Source organism: Piliocolobus tephrosceles, chromosome 6 (assembly GCF_002776525.5).
Source record: "Piliocolobus tephrosceles isolate RC106 chromosome 6, ASM277652v3, whole genome shotgun sequence".
Classification (NCBI taxonomy): Eukaryota; Metazoa; Chordata; class Mammalia; order Primates; family Cercopithecidae; genus Piliocolobus; species Piliocolobus tephrosceles.
Window position 1 is genome coordinate 70,494,036 of NC_045439.1, and position 18,048 is coordinate 70,512,083.

At 39.1% G+C, this 18,048-nt stretch overlaps 1 protein-coding gene across 2 annotated transcripts in view; it reads left to right on the forward strand.

Moving 5' to 3' along the window:
• Positions 1–18,046, forward strand: part of SLC25A21 (solute carrier family 25 member 21) — a 505,801-nt gene extending 487,755 nt beyond the window's left edge. Inside the window, exons 8-11 of one of the 2 annotated variants that reach the window (XM_023189652.2) lie at positions 11,063–11,244; positions 12,115–12,167; positions 15,274–15,331; positions 17,485–18,046. In XM_023189652.2, the coding sequence (XP_023045420.1) occupies positions 11,063–11,244; positions 12,115–12,167; positions 15,274–15,331; position 17,485 (294 nt within the window). In that variant the 3' untranslated portion in view covers positions 17,486–18,046. Of the gene's footprint in view, positions 1–11,062; positions 11,245–12,114; positions 12,168–15,273; positions 16,114–17,484 lie in introns of those variants that run through there. The other variant, XM_023189651.2, reaches the window with a different exon arrangement.
• The last annotated feature ends 2 nt before the right edge of the window (positions 18,047–18,048 follow it).

The following is an 18,048-nucleotide window of genomic DNA, read 5'->3' on the forward strand; positions in this document are numbered from 1 at the left end:
CTACTTTAAAGTTAATTTGGAACCAAAAAAGACCTGCATTGCCAAGACAATCCTAAGCAAAAAGAACAAAGCTGGAGGCATCATGCTACCTGACTTCAAACTATACTACAAGGCCACAGTAACCAAAACAGCATGGTACTGATACCAAAACAGAGATATAGAACAATGGAACAGAACAGAGCCCTCAGAAATAATACCACACTTCTACAGCCATCTGATCTTTGACAAACCTGACAAAAACAAGAAATGGGGAAAGGATTCTCTATTTAATAAATGGTGCTGGGAAAATTGGCTAGCCATAAGTAGAAAGCTGAAACTGGATCCTTTCCTTACTCCTTATATGAAAATTAATTCAAGATGGATTAGAGACTTAAATGTTAGACCTAAAACCATAAAAACCCTAGAAGAAATCCTAGGTAATACCATTCAGGACATAGGCATGAGCAAGGACTTCGTGTCTAAAACACCAAAAGCAATGGCAACAAAAGCCAAAATTGACAAATGGGATCTAATTAAACTAAAGAGCTTCTGCACAGCAAAAGAAACTACCATCAGAGTGAACAGGCAACCTACAGAATGGGAGAAAGTTTTTGCAATCTACTCATCTGACAAAGGGCTAATATCCAGAACCTACAAAGAACTCAAACAAACTTACAAGAAAAAAAAACCCCGTCCAAAAGTGGGCAAAGGATATGAACAGACACTTCTCAAAAGAAGACATTCATACAGCCAACAGACACATGAAAAAATGCTCATCATCACTTGCCATCAGAGAAATGCAAATCAAAACCACAATGAGATACCATCTCACACCAGGTACAATGGCAATCATTAAAAAGTTAGGAAACGACAGATGCTGGAGAGGAGAAATAGGAACACTTTTACACTGTTGGTGGGACTATAAACTAGTTCAACCATTGTTGAAAGCAGTGTGGCGATTCCTCAAGGATCTAGAACTAGAAATACCATTTTAGCCAGCCATCCCATTACTGGGTATATACCCAAAGGATTATAAATCATGCTGCTATAAAGACACATGCACACGTATGTTTATTGCAGCACTATTCACAATAGCAAAGACTTGGAATCAACCCAAATGTCCATCAGTGACAGACTGGATTAAGAAAATGTGGCACATATACACCATGGAATACTATGCAGCCATAAAAAAGGATGAGTTTGTGTCCTTTGTAGGAACATGGATGCAGCTGGAAACCATCATTCTTAGCAAACTATCGCGAGAACAGAAAATCAAACACTGCATGTTCTCACTCATAGGTGGGAATTGAATAATGAGATCACTTGGACACAGGAAGGGGAACATCACACACCGGGGCCTATTGTGGGGAGCAGGGAGCGGGGAGGGATAGCATTAGGAGATATACCTAATGTAAATGACGAGTTAATGGGCGCAGCACACCAACTTGGCACATGTATACATATGTAACAAACCTGCCCGTTGTGCACATGTACCCTAGAACTTGAAGTATAATTTTAAAAAATGTATTACTACAGTAAATCTTCTGCAGTTCCTTCATGCAGGGATCCATCATAAGCTTCTTGTTGGTACCACCTCTGGCTTGCAACCTTAAGGAAATGAAGGACTGTGTGGCAACCTCCACTTGACCTATTGTGATAGTGATGTGCTACTATCACATCACTGTGATAGTGAGGGCATGGGAATGAGTCACAGAATTGAGTTCTGTAAAGCAATACTTTTGTGATACCCCCAAAATCATGTAACTCCTCGGGGGACCACCCTATTTGGTGAAGTACCAGGAGGAATTAAAGGGTGACTTAATTGCCAAGATCAAAGGAAACGTAATTTGGGCTGACATGAGGTGGGAAGATTCTAAGATTACATTTTAATGCTGAGTTTCCTTAAAAGAAAAGACCCATTGCCGTCCTTTGCTCAATCTTGCCTTTTGCAGAGAAGCAGGCTTCCTGCCCTGTGTCCCTCATCACCCCCACTCCTCACTGGCTGACAAATCCTGCTTTCTCATCTTAACCTCCTTCTTCTGGCACATCCCTGGGTGAAACGCCTTCTTAACGACCCCAGACCCTAATCACAAAGACCTCTGAGATGGGCGATGTTTCTGTTTATCAAGCTAGCAGCCAGCTGGCCAGCCAACGAAGCCAGGTGTCAGAGCCCATGCCGGGAAAGGTAAAAGGGGAAGCATATGCCTCTTTCAATGGACATATTTTATCCCCTCAAGTGCCATTGCCTTAAATTACTTATGCTGTCTTTAGGTCTTGGCTGTATAGTTTGAACTATATGGTTAAATTAGCTACAAATATGTAGGGTGTTAACTGTTTTGAGTCATATGATCATGTTTCTGATGTTGAATTTTTAGAGGTTGTGGGACATCACAGCCGCCAGCATTTTGGGATCACTTCTTAATGTCTCTTGTTAAGTCACAAAGAGTCTATAAATAATATGTTCTGTCAGAGAAACTCATTAATCTCCCTGAAGAGGGGCTGGTAAACACATCTCGTCAGCTGTGCATTCACAAAAAGATCACACAGTGTGATGGAAATAGCCAGAGAATTCTAGCAAGAAAACCTGGTGTTAATTCTCAATTCTAGTATTTACTAGTTAGCTATGTGTCTTTGGCAAACTTATACCTTATCTCTGTCTCAGTTTTCTCATTTGTGAATGGAAATATTAATTTCAGCCTTAAAATGTTTGCAAGGGAATTAAACCATTTTTAAAACCTGCAACTATTGTTTTCCATGTTATTATCACAGAATAAGGTCAATGCATGCAATATTCATTAATATTTCAGACTACTCAGCTCCAGTTTAGTTATATCACATGATTTGTAAGAAAAATCAGAAAATATTTAGAGGAAAAGATCCATAGATGAGGAAATGATACATACTACTTATAAATAAATATTCAAAAGGAACTTTTTTAAAAGTGTACTGGAAATAAAACGCTATTGCAGTAACAGAGAGATTTTATTTTTATTTTTAATTTTTCTAAAGACAGTCTCACTATGTTGCCAAGGCTGGTCTAAAACTCCTGGCCTCAAGCTAACCTCCCACCTTGGCCTCCCAAAGTTATTAACAGTTTTTAAATTCCAGTAAATTACATCAAGAGTAGTTAACAGTTGCTTGCCCTTGCAATTGAGCAAAGTGTTGGAGTAAAATGGTTTAGGCTTATTGGTGAGGAACATCAATTAAGTACAAGAAATGTTCCCTAATTGGTGACAGTTGGAGCTAATTATGGAATTAAGTTGGAAATTTTTAATAACATAATAGATTTTTCAATATTAATATTCATTTACATAATTTATGTGTGATCCATTCAAAATACTTGACTTAGGCTAGGTGGCATTCTGAATTCACTCCTAGTCTTGTGATTCTGGGATTTTTATTTTCTGTCACTTAAGTCTTCTCTTGGCCTAAGAGGTGATCTCCTTGCATGTTGAGTTAGGGTACAGCCCTGAGAGGCAAGTGTACATGTCTCTAAAACTGATTGACATGTGGCAATCTCAGAGTCCCCAGTACTTTGGCTTCTTCACTTCTAAATAATAGGACTTTAGCTCTCTTTTGACTAATTCAAGATTATATCCCTTTGTAAGGTGGCAAATTTCTGTATGGCTCAGGTACCTCATCTGCTCGGGGGGTTTGTTGGGCTTAAATATACAAAGGGCTTAACCTGGTACCTGACTCATAGTGAGTGTCTTATTCTCATCTTCTTCCTCCAATTTTTAAAATAAATTAATGGAAAAAGTCAAAATGATACTCCAGGTCATGTGATTCTCAATTCAGAGAGCTAGCCATACAGCTAATGTGGTGACTCACTATAATAATATGTCTTCTGTTGACTTCCTTAACAGCCAACAACTGGCCAAGCTTTAAGAGGCAGAAGCTAGATACCATCTTTACAGGACTCAGATAGTGAAATCCCAGGAGGAATTTCCTCTCCATACTGTATGTTTGCCCTCCATTTTTTTCACATTCCCCCTTCAGTACTAATCACATTGAACTGGGATAGTTGCTTAGACGCCCACTTCCAGTCCCCTCTCTGGACCATTTACCTTCATACCCAACTCTAGCACCCAGTGTAAGACTGGACATGTACAGACACCCAATAAATCTTTGTTGGCTGGATTCACAATGAATCAATCAGTTACAAGAAGCAATATGACATAATGATTAAGAAACATAGGCTTGGGAGTCAGAAGGAGCTGGGCTCAAATCCAGGCTCCACCTCTTACAGGCAGTGTGATCTTGGACAACTGACTTAACTTTTTAAGTCTCATGTCCTTACCTGTAAAATGGTGTTATATGCCTAACTCATAGGGTTTGTTATATCATATATACATTTTGTATATACTTTTCGCATATGACATTGTGCCTGACAATAAATATTATTAATAATAGCATTATTACTCATAATAGTATGAAAAATACAAATATTATAACATGTATAGCATTTTTTGCTGCTATTTACTTTTGCTATTAATTTCCTTGTTATTTATTATTATGGTTATCGGCAGAAATGCTGTACTCGCTGCTAGCCAGTACAAAATGACCCATTCAAACTATGAGATAGGTATCACTCAGATCAGGCGACCCCACTGATAGCCATTCTGGCTTTGGACTGAGCTACGGATAGGAGAGATTGAACAGATTTAACATCATTGCCTTCAGTTGTGCAGCCTTAAAGAAACAACTCCTGCTTCCACCAAAGAAAGCTTCAAAATGCTTCCCAACACATCCAGAGCCCCTTAGGGTCAGTGATTAAGATGAATCTTAGAGCATCAATTATCCAGCCCAAGGATCCAAAGAGGGTGAATGATCAACTTAATTAAGCAGTAGTTCTTAGACTTTACCATCCATCAGAATAACTTGGAGGACTTGTTCAAATACATTGCTATAGCTGGGATCCATTCCCAGATTCACTGGTCTGGGGTGGAACCTCAATTTTGATTTCTAATGAGTTCCCACATGGTGCTGATGGTGGTGGTGTGGGGAACACACTTTGAGCATCACAGAGTTCATGGATATGGTTGAGGTGTGAGTAACTAGACTCCAGAGCAGGATTGTGTGTGGAAATCATTTTATTTCGGTGGATTGCCTGAGAACCCCTGTGAAAATTAGGGCTTCCTGTTTTTAGCTTCTTTGTTTTCAACCCTGCACTGCCCTTTCCTTACTTCATAAACATATTGGTAGGAAAAATGGTCTCATGAAGTTGTTTTCAAGCTTTTACAAGCCTAGTAAAATCAACAGACACACTCCCCAGAAAAGCTCATCTACAGAGACACAGAAGCTGATATGATTTGGCCTTGTGTCCCCACCCAAATCTCATCTTATAGTTCCCATAATTCCCACATGTTGTGGGAGGGACCCAGTGGGAGATGATTGAATCATGGGGGCGGGTTTTCCCATGCTGTTCTCGTGATAGTGAATGGGTTTCATGAAGGCTGATGGTTTTAAAAACAGGAGTTCCCTGCACAAGCTCTTTTTTTTTGCCTGCTGCCATCCATGTAAGATGTGACTTGCTCTTCCTTGCCTTCTGCCATGATTGTGAGGCCTCCCCAGCCATGTGGAACTGTAAGTCCAGTTAAACCTCTTTCTTTTGTAAATTGCCCAGTCTTGGGTATGTCTTTATCAGGAGCGTGAAAACGGACTAATACAGAAGCATTGCTTAGAATTTCAGAAGGTTCTTAGACTCCTCCCCAACCAACCCACCCACTAACTCTTAGGAGTATAAGAAGAAAATCTATGCCTAGAGGCAAAGTCTTGGGTTCACTTGGATGTAACAAAAAATCCCTTCTTATACTTAACCTTTCAGTTAACTCATTTGTAAAATAGGAATAATAATAATAGTTCATAACTCAAAGGTTGTGAAGATTAACAAATGTAATGCTTAGACATTTGCACTTAGCAGTTTCTGGCACAAAATATGTACTTCAATCAATGTTTATTTTTATTAAAATTGTTACCTCTTCTGTGAGCTGGGGAAGACATGTTTTAACTTGGAGTGAGTTGCTTGTGGGAAGAGAGGAGGCCAAGAGAAAGGCTGGAAATGTAGGGTCCTGGGCTGCTGGAGGTAGGGCTGTAGGACGGAAGGCAGCAGGCAGCTGTCCTGGATGCTGCCTGGGTACCACCCAGGGACTTGCAGAGGCATCCTCAGGGGTAACAGGGGTCTGGGTAGAGGCGACAGCCACACTCAACTTGCTTTCTTCAGCTCCGAGCATCTTGGTTTCAGCATGGCCACGGGTCCCCTCCACCTCCCCCATCCCACTACTCCCCACAAAAGCTCACTATGTTCAGTGAAATGGGTTCCTGTATTGCTTGTTTTCTCCTCTGCCTCAGGTTCCAAGTTGAGGACCCCTTATTTCATGGTTAACCAGTAAAGAATCATTGCCTGAGGGTTTTTCTCTCTGATGAGGCAACTTGCCTGCTAGGTAACTCCAAAATGCTATGCAAATTCAATTTGCCTAGGGGTTTTAACCATCACAATGACAGTGAAATCATTGACCAACTCACAGAGATGTCTATGTCTTAGATAGCTTCAAAGGAAAGTTTCTAAATAAGTACAAAATAATGACCCAGCCCCACCCAAGGACTAGGGTTGGAACTTTCTCCTCCACACCATCATCCTGTCCCCAGGCTTATTAGGGCCCTGTGCTGCTGACAAGGAGGTTGTCCACCAGGGCAGTTTGGATGAGCTCAGCAGCATTAGTACTCGGGAGTGCTCTGCATCATTCCTGAACCTGATTTGGCAGCAGCTATGAAGACCCTCTCCTCCAGGTGCCTTGAGGGCAGCTTCCAAGGGAGGTGCTTTTCCCTGGCCACACGCTACCAGAATGCCAAGGAAGGGTCCAATGTGTTGGATGGCTCCTGCATGGTGGCTCTCTGGCCACAGCCACTAATAGGGATCCTGGTGCCTTCTCTACATGTGGACTCCACATACTTTGTCCCCTGCTCCCAATCTTTTTCAAGACTATGCATCTTCTCCAGGGCTTCCATTTTTATGATCAAGATTCTAATTTGAAACCAAAAACACTAAACCATTACCTTTTTTTCTCTCTTTGTAGTCCTGCTACAAGAATCCTCATTCTTTTTGAGGCAACTGGATGCCTCTTTCTACTAGGGAAAAGGTCAGGAAATCTAAGACCAAAGAGCCCAGAGAGTACTATGTCAATTGTCAATTGCTTTTGTTTGTTTGTTTGTTTTCCTAAAATCTGGCCACAGCCTGCCATATCATGTTGTTCTGTGTGAGTCGCTGAGCAATAGAACCAGGCAACCCCAGGTTAGCTCTGTGACCTGAATGTCTCAATTTATCCACTCTGAAATACTCCACTTTCCAAATGCCCGATACCTTGTCATGCCCCCATGTTAACACCTTCTGAGAGACAGACAGAAATACAACGTTGTCATAAGGATTCACTTCCAGTCTGGAAGACATTAAGTCTTGAGAAAAAAAAAATGATTAAGGATTAAGCCTGATTCTCATAGTTTCTACAAAAAATAAATAAGTATAAACATTGATAGACCAGTCAGCAAACATTTATTTAGTACCTACTGTGTGCTCTGCAAAACAGATGACACAAAGAGGAGTAACACATGCTCCTATGCTATGCAGACTCACAGCCCTGCAGGGAAGAGAGATACATGCAAAAATATACTGAACACTAAGTGGGCCGTAGCAAAGGTGAGGACTGTTGTTCAGACAGTATCTTGGGAGTAGGGAAGAAGATAAATCAATTTTGACAGGGGATCTGTAAAACTTCCTTGGGTGAATGGGATTTAAGCAGGACCTTAAAGGGCAGTGAGATTGCTATAGGTGAATATGATGGAGAAAGACATTCTAGGCTGCAGGAATCATTTGAAGAAAAGTGTGGAGTTGGGAAAGTACTTGGTATGTTTGAGTAATTATGAATTAACCAGTGTGACCATAGTATAGATTCAGGGTAGGGTGTAGAAGTGGAAGCCGGAAACATAGGTTGAAAGCATGTTGAGGGTATGGGAAAGAAATCAATGGCCAAGTGAGCCAGTTTGTCTTTATTCTCTGCGCATCCAGGAAGTATTGAGGGTATTTGAGTAGGAAGATAATAGAAGCAGATCTGTTTTTCTAAAAAGAGAACCCCGATATCACTGTGAAGAATAGATCCTAGAAGGCAGGAAGGAAGTAAGACTTGGTGAAGGTAATGGGAACTTGATCTAAAGCCAGAGAGGTGGCAGTCGCCAGGAGAGGATGAACGGGAGAGGCATCTGAAATGCTGCATTCATTCGAGGATGGCTGATGGCACATGGCAAAGAAAGCAGAGGTGAGCTGAGAGGGTTGTCCTCTCACACACAGGCCCAGCTGGGGATGCTGGATTCAAGCAGCGTCAAGGAAGAGACTGACTACGGGCCCAGAAGCCAGTGGTCAGGGATAGCCTCATGGCCATCCCAAGCAAATTCTTTTCCTCCCTAGAATGCCCACAGGAGTAGCAACTGACCATCTGCTTTGCCAATGTGGAACATCAAAATCACTGATTCCTAGACTCAGGTCCTTATCTGGCAGCCTCAGGAGCCCTGGAGAGCTTTTTAAACAATTTGTAGGCACCTTCCTATGAGGTTCTGATCTGGGACCCCCGAGATGGGTCTGCAGCGGGACCCAGGCATCTGTATTTTGTAAAATTGCCAGATGATTCTGAAGCACAGCTGGATTGGGGAACCACTGTGGGATCTTACTGTTGTACTGGGAAATGTATAAAAAACAAAGGTGGGCCAGACATGGTGGCTCACACCTATAATCCCAACACTTTGTGAGGCCAAGGCAGGTAGATCACCTGAGGTCAGGAGTTTGAGACCAGCCTGGCCAACATGGTGAAACCCCATCTCTACTGAAAATACAAAAAATTAGTTGGGCATGATGGCACCTACCTGTAATCCCAGCTACTCAGGAGGCTGAGGCAGGAAAATCACCTGAACCCAGGAGGTGGAGGTTGCTGTGAGCCAAGATCCTGACACTGCACTCCAGCCTGGGCAACAGAGTGAGACTCCATCTTAAATATATAAATAAATACAAAGGTGGACACTTACTCCTGCTAGTGAACACTGTGATATGATGACCTGGAGACCTAAGCTTTTGGTTTCCAATGCCATGTCTCAAGCACAATGACCATCATTGAGTCTCTTTGTTCACCTTCCATCCCCACCTTTGGTCCTCAGCAAACACATCAGCCAGTCTCCCAAACTTCCCAGAAGGACAATGTGTATACAAATCATCATTTCCATTCTTGTCCTTAATTGAAAAAGAAAGAGCTTTGCAATGTCACGGGGATTTCAAGAAAGCATCTTTTCATAGAATGTTTTGCATCTTTAGAAAACAGGCTACATAAAAATACTATTCATTTTCTGCCAGGTTTGTGCAACACTTACAACATTTTTATATTATAAACATTTATATTATTGTTTTTATTTATCAGAAAAATGATACAATTCAGAGGTAAGGTAGGTGTTAAAAACTTCCCTTGTATACACTGGGCTCTAGGTGATTCAGTGACTCATCCGAGATCAGACAACCAGAACTGGTCTAGAATTCACTGTCCTCCTGAGCTCCAGTTCTGCTTCTGTGCCATAATGGAGGGGAGTAACATAAAGGCATTTTTCTCTCCTTGTAAAAGAGGAAAAATGGGGGGAGAGGGAATTATTTAAACACACCTCACTCATACTGCAATCACTGCATTGTTTTTCCTGTTGAAACACCCTGTTGGTTTTCAAATCCCTTTAAACCTCCCCGGCACCTGTATGGCCCAGATCCAGGAATTATTACCAAACCCTTGCTTTTTATATTTAGCCACATAGGAGTTTCTGTGATGGTAACTGGCTCTTGGTTCAGCTGAAAATTTCAGAGCCCTCAGAAGTTTTCTTCTTTCATAGAGGCTGGAAGCATGTAATGCTCAGACCTGAATTTTCTTGTTTAACTTAAGTGTGCTTCCCCTCTGGATAAAATAGTGTTGTGGCACAGCGCTATATTATTCCTCTGTGATGATCCCTCTAAAATATCAATCAAAAAAGAGGGCAGGGAAAAGATGGGGTGGGGGGTCAGAGTCAGCAGCTTATAGTATGTGATATGACCTCTCTTCAGAGAACAGAGGACTGAAAACATAGAACTGAGGTTGGCAACATAATTAGAACTTCCCAGCAAATTCATTATAACAAATCATAATGTGAGCTCAGAGGGCACAAAAATAGGCCAAAGGAAAGTGGCTCCCACATAAGACCTAATTAAGTACTTTGATGTCAGAAAGCAGTGCAGGAGGGGTGGAAAATCAAATCAGACCGACGTGAAGGGCCTCAATTCTAACAGAAAGAAGAAATATTTCTCTTTTACTCACTCTCGCTCTCTCTTTCTCAGTTTCTTCCTTTGCTGTGGAGGAAGAACAAGATTCCAAAACAATGGATTGTAAATTCTTCAGCCAATTAGTCCAGTGACTTACTACTGTTTATAATGCACAGAATATCACAGGCTGTTTTGCAGCTGCCCCAAGTTGGTTTGTTAATAACAGGAAGCTAGCACTTCTCAGTACAGTGGATCAGCTACACGTGAAAATAAATGCAAAAAACCTGGCAGGGAATAGCAGCAGACCGAGAGTAGCCTTGATTTAATTTAACATTTGGGGGTCCACACACAAATGAGCATTTTAGTAGGCTTTATGGTGGAAGTTGCTGTCATTTGTAAAATATTCTGGCCAATTAGCTAATAGTGTGCTTGGATTTCTCCTGTTTTGATACAGTAATACTAAGTACATTGTGAAGCCCAATTATACAAATCATCCCCATATGCCATACCAGTCTTTCTTTATGAACTGTGTTTATAAATCCTGTGTGAGGAAATGTGTACTTCAGCAATTTAGACCATGTGTAAAAACATAGCCAATGGGATTGTCAAGAAAACAAGTTCCAGCCTAGGAAATCCTAATGTGTTCCGCTGGAATAACAGGAGGGTGCCGGGAGTGCAATGCTCTGCTTAAATACATATTGCTTTATAGTGTTTAACCGACTTAGGGGCTTCCGCTCCCCTTTCTGTTATATTATTCTTCTTTTCTTTTAGGATCCAACCTTGGAGTTTTTGAGAAAATTTGGGATTGGTCTTCTCTCAGGGACAATAGCCTCAGTCATTAACATCCCTTTTGATGTTGCCAAAAGTAGGATTCAAGGGCCTCAACCAGTTCCTGGAGAGATCAAGTACAGAACCTGTTTTAAAACAATGGCAACAGTCTATCAGGAAGAAGGGTAACATAACACATTCTTATTTTAATAAATGTATAAGGCTCACGTATTGTTAAAACTGAATTGTCCTTCCATTTAGATGAGAACCAGTAAGCCCTCCTAAGTGGAGCTTGTGTCTAAGAAACTCTGCAAATATGTATGACAAACTTTCCAAGACAACAAAATAATAAGATGTTGTAAACATGTGCTTACACCATCAAGTGACAATATGCTGTGTGTTTGCCATAGAATGCCAAGATGAACTTTTTACTTGACAGTTTGCATAATATAGTATTGTATGTTATATGTCCTATTAACATAAAGGCAGGAGAATAATTGTCTTCTGACTCTAAATCCCATCAAAATGCCACCTAATTATATTCTCCTGGGAGAATTATAGAGTTCTGTAAAGATAATTTTAAAAATTTAAAGTATGTGCATTTTTCTGATTTTTTAAAATCTTACTTTCTGTTTTGTCGCCCCTCTTTTCCTCAAGAAAACAAGTAATATTTTATTATTTTGATACAAACTGCATCATATTTCCCAATGTAAAGACTGAGTTTGTGGTCTCTTAAATTCAATTACAAAAGTCATTCTGTCCATATACACAGCTGTCTTGAAAGTAAGACCTGTCTTGAAAGCAAAAAACATCTCGCTGATGAAAGTCATGTTTCTGATTGGGCAGGACCAGCAGAGTTGGGTAATAAAGAATTGATTAACTCTTTCCCCACATCCAGTTTGCTGCAGAGAATACTAAGATGCTGTCTGCTTTGAGATGTGTATAATTCCAAATAATTTATTTTTTTAAATGCTGGGCCCCCGTCTCAATAAAGCTAAGGTACAACTCCATTTATTTTCGGAATAAGAATGTTTCTCTTTCCCTTCCTATTACAGGATTTTAGCTTTGTACAAAGGCCTGCTTCCCAAGATTATGAGACTTGGACCAGGTAATGATATTTTGATTATTTAATCCTTCCTTTTTTCTTGTTCTGTTGTCTCTTTTTTTGTTATTTGTGTCCATCAGCAACAAAATAAAGGTTTACCACTTTGTAAAAGACAAAAACCTTGGAATATAAAGTTGTCTATGAGTATTTGAGATACTGAAGACATCCATTAGAAATGTTCTACCTTTGTTTATTAAGTACTATTTATGACCTTGCTGGAGGCTGACAGAAGCCAAAACCCAGCTTAAGTCAATAGGAGGAAGCCACAGGCAGTAGGAGTTTGAGTAAGAGCTGAGGTGTGTGCAGTGGCTTCTGGCTAAAGGGGAGGCTTTTCACTGAGTGAGGGTCCAGCCCAATCAAATGTTTCCTCGTGCTCCTAATTCATTCTTGCTCCTGCCTCAACTTCATTTCAAAAAGAGAAAAGGAGGACAGCTTGCCTCCATGGACAGCAAAAGCCACTCATCCTCACAGTCACCTCTGGGGAGTGGTGACACCTTAACTAGCCGCTTACCTCTCCTGGCCTTTGTCAGCATGATGCTGGAGGCTTCTGGCTCAGGGCCTCACTTCAGAACGCCAACCCACAAAAAAACCGGCTGCCATTCCCACAGGGAAAATGGGCTGCCTCTGTGTAAATAGATAAGAAAATAACTGCTGCAGACTCAACTGCCAGGGCAAATAGTATTGGATTATAAGCAACCTTGTGAATAAGTACAAAGGTATACTCTAGACCACACATATTTTTTTATCAGGTTATACTCACCTACTTATACATACTGGTAATATTTCCTAGAACCTTCTCCTACTCCTCTGCTCTCCCCTTTGCAGTTCCTCCCTTTTAATACTACTGTCCTCCTACCCTACTACACAAACACACATGCACATTCACCTTTAGATCTCAGCCCAATGAACCAACATTTCTATTAATCTAAGATAGAGAACAACAGTCTGTAAATTGAAGACAGTGAACAGCTCACACTTTCATATATTTAGGAAACACTTCCACAATTCCCAACCCATCTATCCCAATCTTTATAGGCCTTTACACATGGATTTTGCTTCATATTTGGATTCAGATCTACCTTCCGTTAGTCATTGGCCCATGTGTAAAAGCTAACCCAGTAATAGAATGTGGGGAATTTTGTGCATCTCTGCCAGTATGTGGTGTTTTTCCTTCACCACAGAGTAAAAACCTGCTGGTAGACCTAATATAAGAGAAAATCACAGCACCAACCCTAAACCAACTTTCTCAGAAAGGGATGGGCCTAAAAAGGGTGGTGACAAGGGAGAGGTTAGCTAAAATTGTAATTGACTGGAACCTTCATCCAAAACTCTTAAATAATCTGACCCCAAGTTTTGTTACAGGATTGCAAATGTTTGGTTGGCTTTTTAAATGTTTTGCATGAGGGGTCCTGAGTTGCTGTGGTGTTATACCCAAAGAATAGTGTTCTTGTGAACTGACTGTCCAGGCTAAGCCAAACTGTGAATATCTGGAAACCACGCACAGACCCGCCCTCCGCTTCATTCCAAATGTGTGCATCACAGCGACTTCAAACCAAAGAAACCTAGAAAGAAGGGTACCACTGAGTTAAGGTTAAGACTTTTGAATGAAGGGTGAAATTTTTCTTTAAAGAATGAGAGAGAGACGTAAAAAAAAATAAAAATAAAAATAAAAGAAAACGAAAAAGAAAAAGAAATGTGAGCCTGGAATTTTTGTTCTTTGTTCTGGAGAAACATCCAGCATTTTTACAATAGCCTTAGCAGCTCAGCGTGGCTAACAATCAGATAGCTTCCATGAAATAATCTTGTAGTCTGTGATTTAAACTTCAGCTATTACTAGGCCAAAAACTAACCCAACTCTGCATATTCTTGTCTTAATGGTTAATAAGAATAAATGCAGCAATTACCTACATATTAATAACCCTCGGTAGTGCAGCTCTTTTTGTTTGTCAGAGTTCCAAGAGGTCTAGAGCAGCTGAGAGAGGACTAATAGAGTATCTTCATGGGTTAAAAATGAAAATTACAGGCAGATAATTATCTTTGGTATATAGTTACACAAACATGTGCAGCCTGTAGATTTAAAAAAAAAAAAAAAGTGTATGGCAGTATGTTCAAAATAACTAAGACCCAAATCAAGTTCTATTTCTTTCCATCAGAAGTCAATCTTCTATTCATGCAGCCAAGTCTTCTCTAAGTTGTGTTCAGGATATTTGTCCAAATTTTGATTTTGTAATGTTTTTCACACAGTTAGACATAAAAGGATAAAAAGAGATTATCCTGAAGGACACAGGACACATGCTATTTACTGCATCAAATAGAACATAAAATGATCCACGTACAAATTCTTCTCCCAGTGGCTAGGTATCCAGCAGCCTCAGTGCCTGCTTTTCTGTATCATATTCCTGTTGACATACTACAGAGCATGTCTCTTCACAACCAGTTATGTAGCTGTTTTCTTCCAAGACAAATGGTGGTCTCATGTCATCCAACCCCTACTACCAAATTTTCAAGTTCAAATCCATATACACCCGAAGCAGATAAAAGAAATGAAGGTTAGCTTTCAACCTGCTTTTGTTAGGTTTTGCAGTACAGAGTTTTTAAATATTCAGAATCTAATTTTCACATTGCAATGCAGTTTTAAAGCTATGACGGAAAACTAGACTCATCCATCAAGCACCATCTTAGAGATTTCCTTCTTGAACGCAATTAAGACTGCTAATTATGGACTGGAAAAGATAAATCCTTAGCCTACACATGAAGAATCTGAAGGTTTCTGTTTGCAGGAGAGCAACATACCCTTACATGACTAAATATGTCTATATTTATTTACTTTTAAAAATTAAAAGTGCCTGAAAAAGAATCTGATGAGAAATGATGAAAGTTGCAAAAACTCATGGGGGAAAAATGTATTTGGAGACTCAAGATGGTATTGATTTTATCCTGAGAATTTTCCACAGTAGTTTGTATCTTTGTATTGAAGCTCCAGAACTGTTGATTCTGAACAGCCTCTGCCCGACAGGCTGTGTGAGACATCATGGATTCAGAAACCCAGTGGGAAAGCCAGTGCTATTCCAGAGGATTTGCAATAAAAAACAGCTCTTTTCTTTTCTAGGTGGTGCAGTGATGCTGCTGGTTTATGAATACACCTATTCATGGCTTCAGGAGAACTGGTGATTGCCTAGGAAGTGTTTTTCCCCCTTGAGATAATGGATATTTGCTATGCAGCACTATGAAGAAGAGAGACTATCGACCAGCCAGGTATATAATTATGAAAGAGAAAACTGTTCAAGAACAAAATCTATTTTAATACTTTAAAAATATCTATAGACAACTTGAGATGATAGTTTTGGCTGTATAAATAAAACTGTGAGAAGAAAAAATAATATGGAACAATGAGGTATTTAAAATGAATATAGGAAAATAGCATAGAAATCGTATATTTTGTAAAAGAAATATAAACTTTGTCTCCTATGTTCCTCTTCACTGCTTCACAATGAAAATTCATTGTATTGATCAGTATTTTTTCCTAAGAGGTCTAGAAATGCTTAAACTATTGAAAATAACTCACATCATTCAAAGACAGGGTTAAAAAAAGTTAAGCCAAAATTTAAACAGTTTTTATAATGAATTAAATTATTCCATAAATAATATTTAAAGAGCACAAGAAAAATGCTTTAAAGTGCACTAAAATGACCTTTTAAGAATGTTTAATTTTATGAATACTACGTTAAAATGTAAATCTGTTGGTTTTCTGTAGTATCTATGCACATATCAGCTCTATTTTCCTACATCTGCTTTATATCTCACATTGCTGTAAGATAATAAACAGGTATTTTAAAACATTGTTTAGAACAGAATGTTAAAACACTGTTGTTTAAGCATGTATTTTTAAATCATGATATCCCAAATCTCTTCTAACAAGTAGGAAACATGCAATAAAATCTACTTTGCTTCTCATAGTTCTCTTTGAAGACAAGTTTTGTTGATGAGATATTTTCATGTTAAATCACAAATTGGAAGCACCTTTGGACCCATTTGTCAGCCATCAATATTTACATCCAAATACCTTTGTTCAACATGCCTACCTGTACCATTTTTAGGAAGAATGTATAGAATAGAACTGCATTTTCAGGTTATTAGTTTTAAACGACAACTTCAGATGGGAAGTCGGCTGTCTGCAGTATTAAAATATGTATGATGAAGGAGAAATGTTCCAAAAAAGAAATACACTTAGCATTTCTAAGGATTACTATACTAACATGTACCACCAAAAATATCTTCTTGGTCTTGATGTAACCAAACTTGATTTTATATCTGCATCCAGAAATGATGCTGATTCAGTAAAGTCAACAAGAATACCTGAAAGTCCACATGACACCTGTCCTAAGTTACTACCGTGGGCTGTTTCTACTACTAAAGCATTTTGAAAATAAAAAGTAAAAGATAACATGGTAATTATTACTTTTTATTAATTTAGAGCATTTGAAGTATAAAAATAAAAGGCTTTTGACATACTGTATATACATACATAGCCTTCTGTTGTACATCCTTTCCAACGTGTTTTTTAAAATTTATATTTCAGTCCAATAGTCAATAAAAGGGTCATTAAAAACAAAACAAAATTGTTAAAAAAGAGAAATAAGAATGTGTCTCTGTTGCACAACTGCATTCTATCCTTGCAGGTAATACTCTTGCATTCTGTGAGAGCACTGCCTGCATGGAGGCCATGAAATTGAACCTTTAACCTCTCCATGTGGATGAGATAGAAAAGGATTTCTGAAGAGTGCATTTGCCAGTTTAAAAGCAACACTTTTATCGTCTATGAGATAGAGGAAATATGTCAACATTAACCAATAATAATAAGCTTTAAAAATTAACCCTTTAATCCATTCTATTTTTCTTCTTGTATTTTAAAAAGTGGCTTTAAATCATAATTTTCTTTGAATAGCAAATTGTATCTGTTGTCTTTTAAAAATTACTCCATGTGAATTCACTGTTAAGACCTAGAGGGAGAAAAGAAAACTTCGATACCATTAATATTAGATTTTTTAAAATACAAGAACCAGAAAAAAATTATAAATAGCACAATAACAAGAGATTTCTTAATTTAGATAAAGAAAATAACATTATTTGCATTTCCACGTAAGCAATTAATAATTTTGAAAGCCCTCTAACAGCCACCTAAAAACATTTGATAGTTCTGTACCTTACATCAGTTTTTCAGATGACAGGAAAGTCCCTGCATGGTATGGTTTTAAAGTCTCCACCAAATTATTGGATTGGATCTTTGTTCCATTCAGTTTATAGTCTATTTTCTCACCAGACTGGGAACTCCAGATGTCAATGGGAGTTTTACAAGATGAAAGGAAGACTATGGCCCTGAGAGTTCATCTGCTCCTTCTGCTTTTTCTTCTCCTGAAGTTATAATCCTCTATTTGTAGCACTGAATTTCGGTTGCTTTAGAAATAAATGCAGTTCAAAGCTCTCTATAAGATATCTGCTGTTTGAAAAAAGCGGTCACTCTAACGTAACTTGTTATGTTAATCTGCTTACTGTTTACATCCTAGTGATTTGAAAACCTAACTAATCTAGCCATCTGAGTTTTAAATGAAGCCATGAAACTGATGTGGTGGAACTGCATTGCCATGTAGACTGTGCACAGCACAGACGGGAAGAAATTAAAATCACCTAGGGAATCCATCTTCAACATCCATATCCAGTGAGGTGCTCTTTTAGTTATTGCACAGAATTAGTACCAAAAAACCCTCAATATATTAATTTTCCAACAGTTGAATTGTACCAATGTCCTAAAAACACATTTTTAAGCCTATTTTGCCAACCAGGAAGAACTTCCTAAACAGAAGGGATTACAAACTGTAGAATTTTG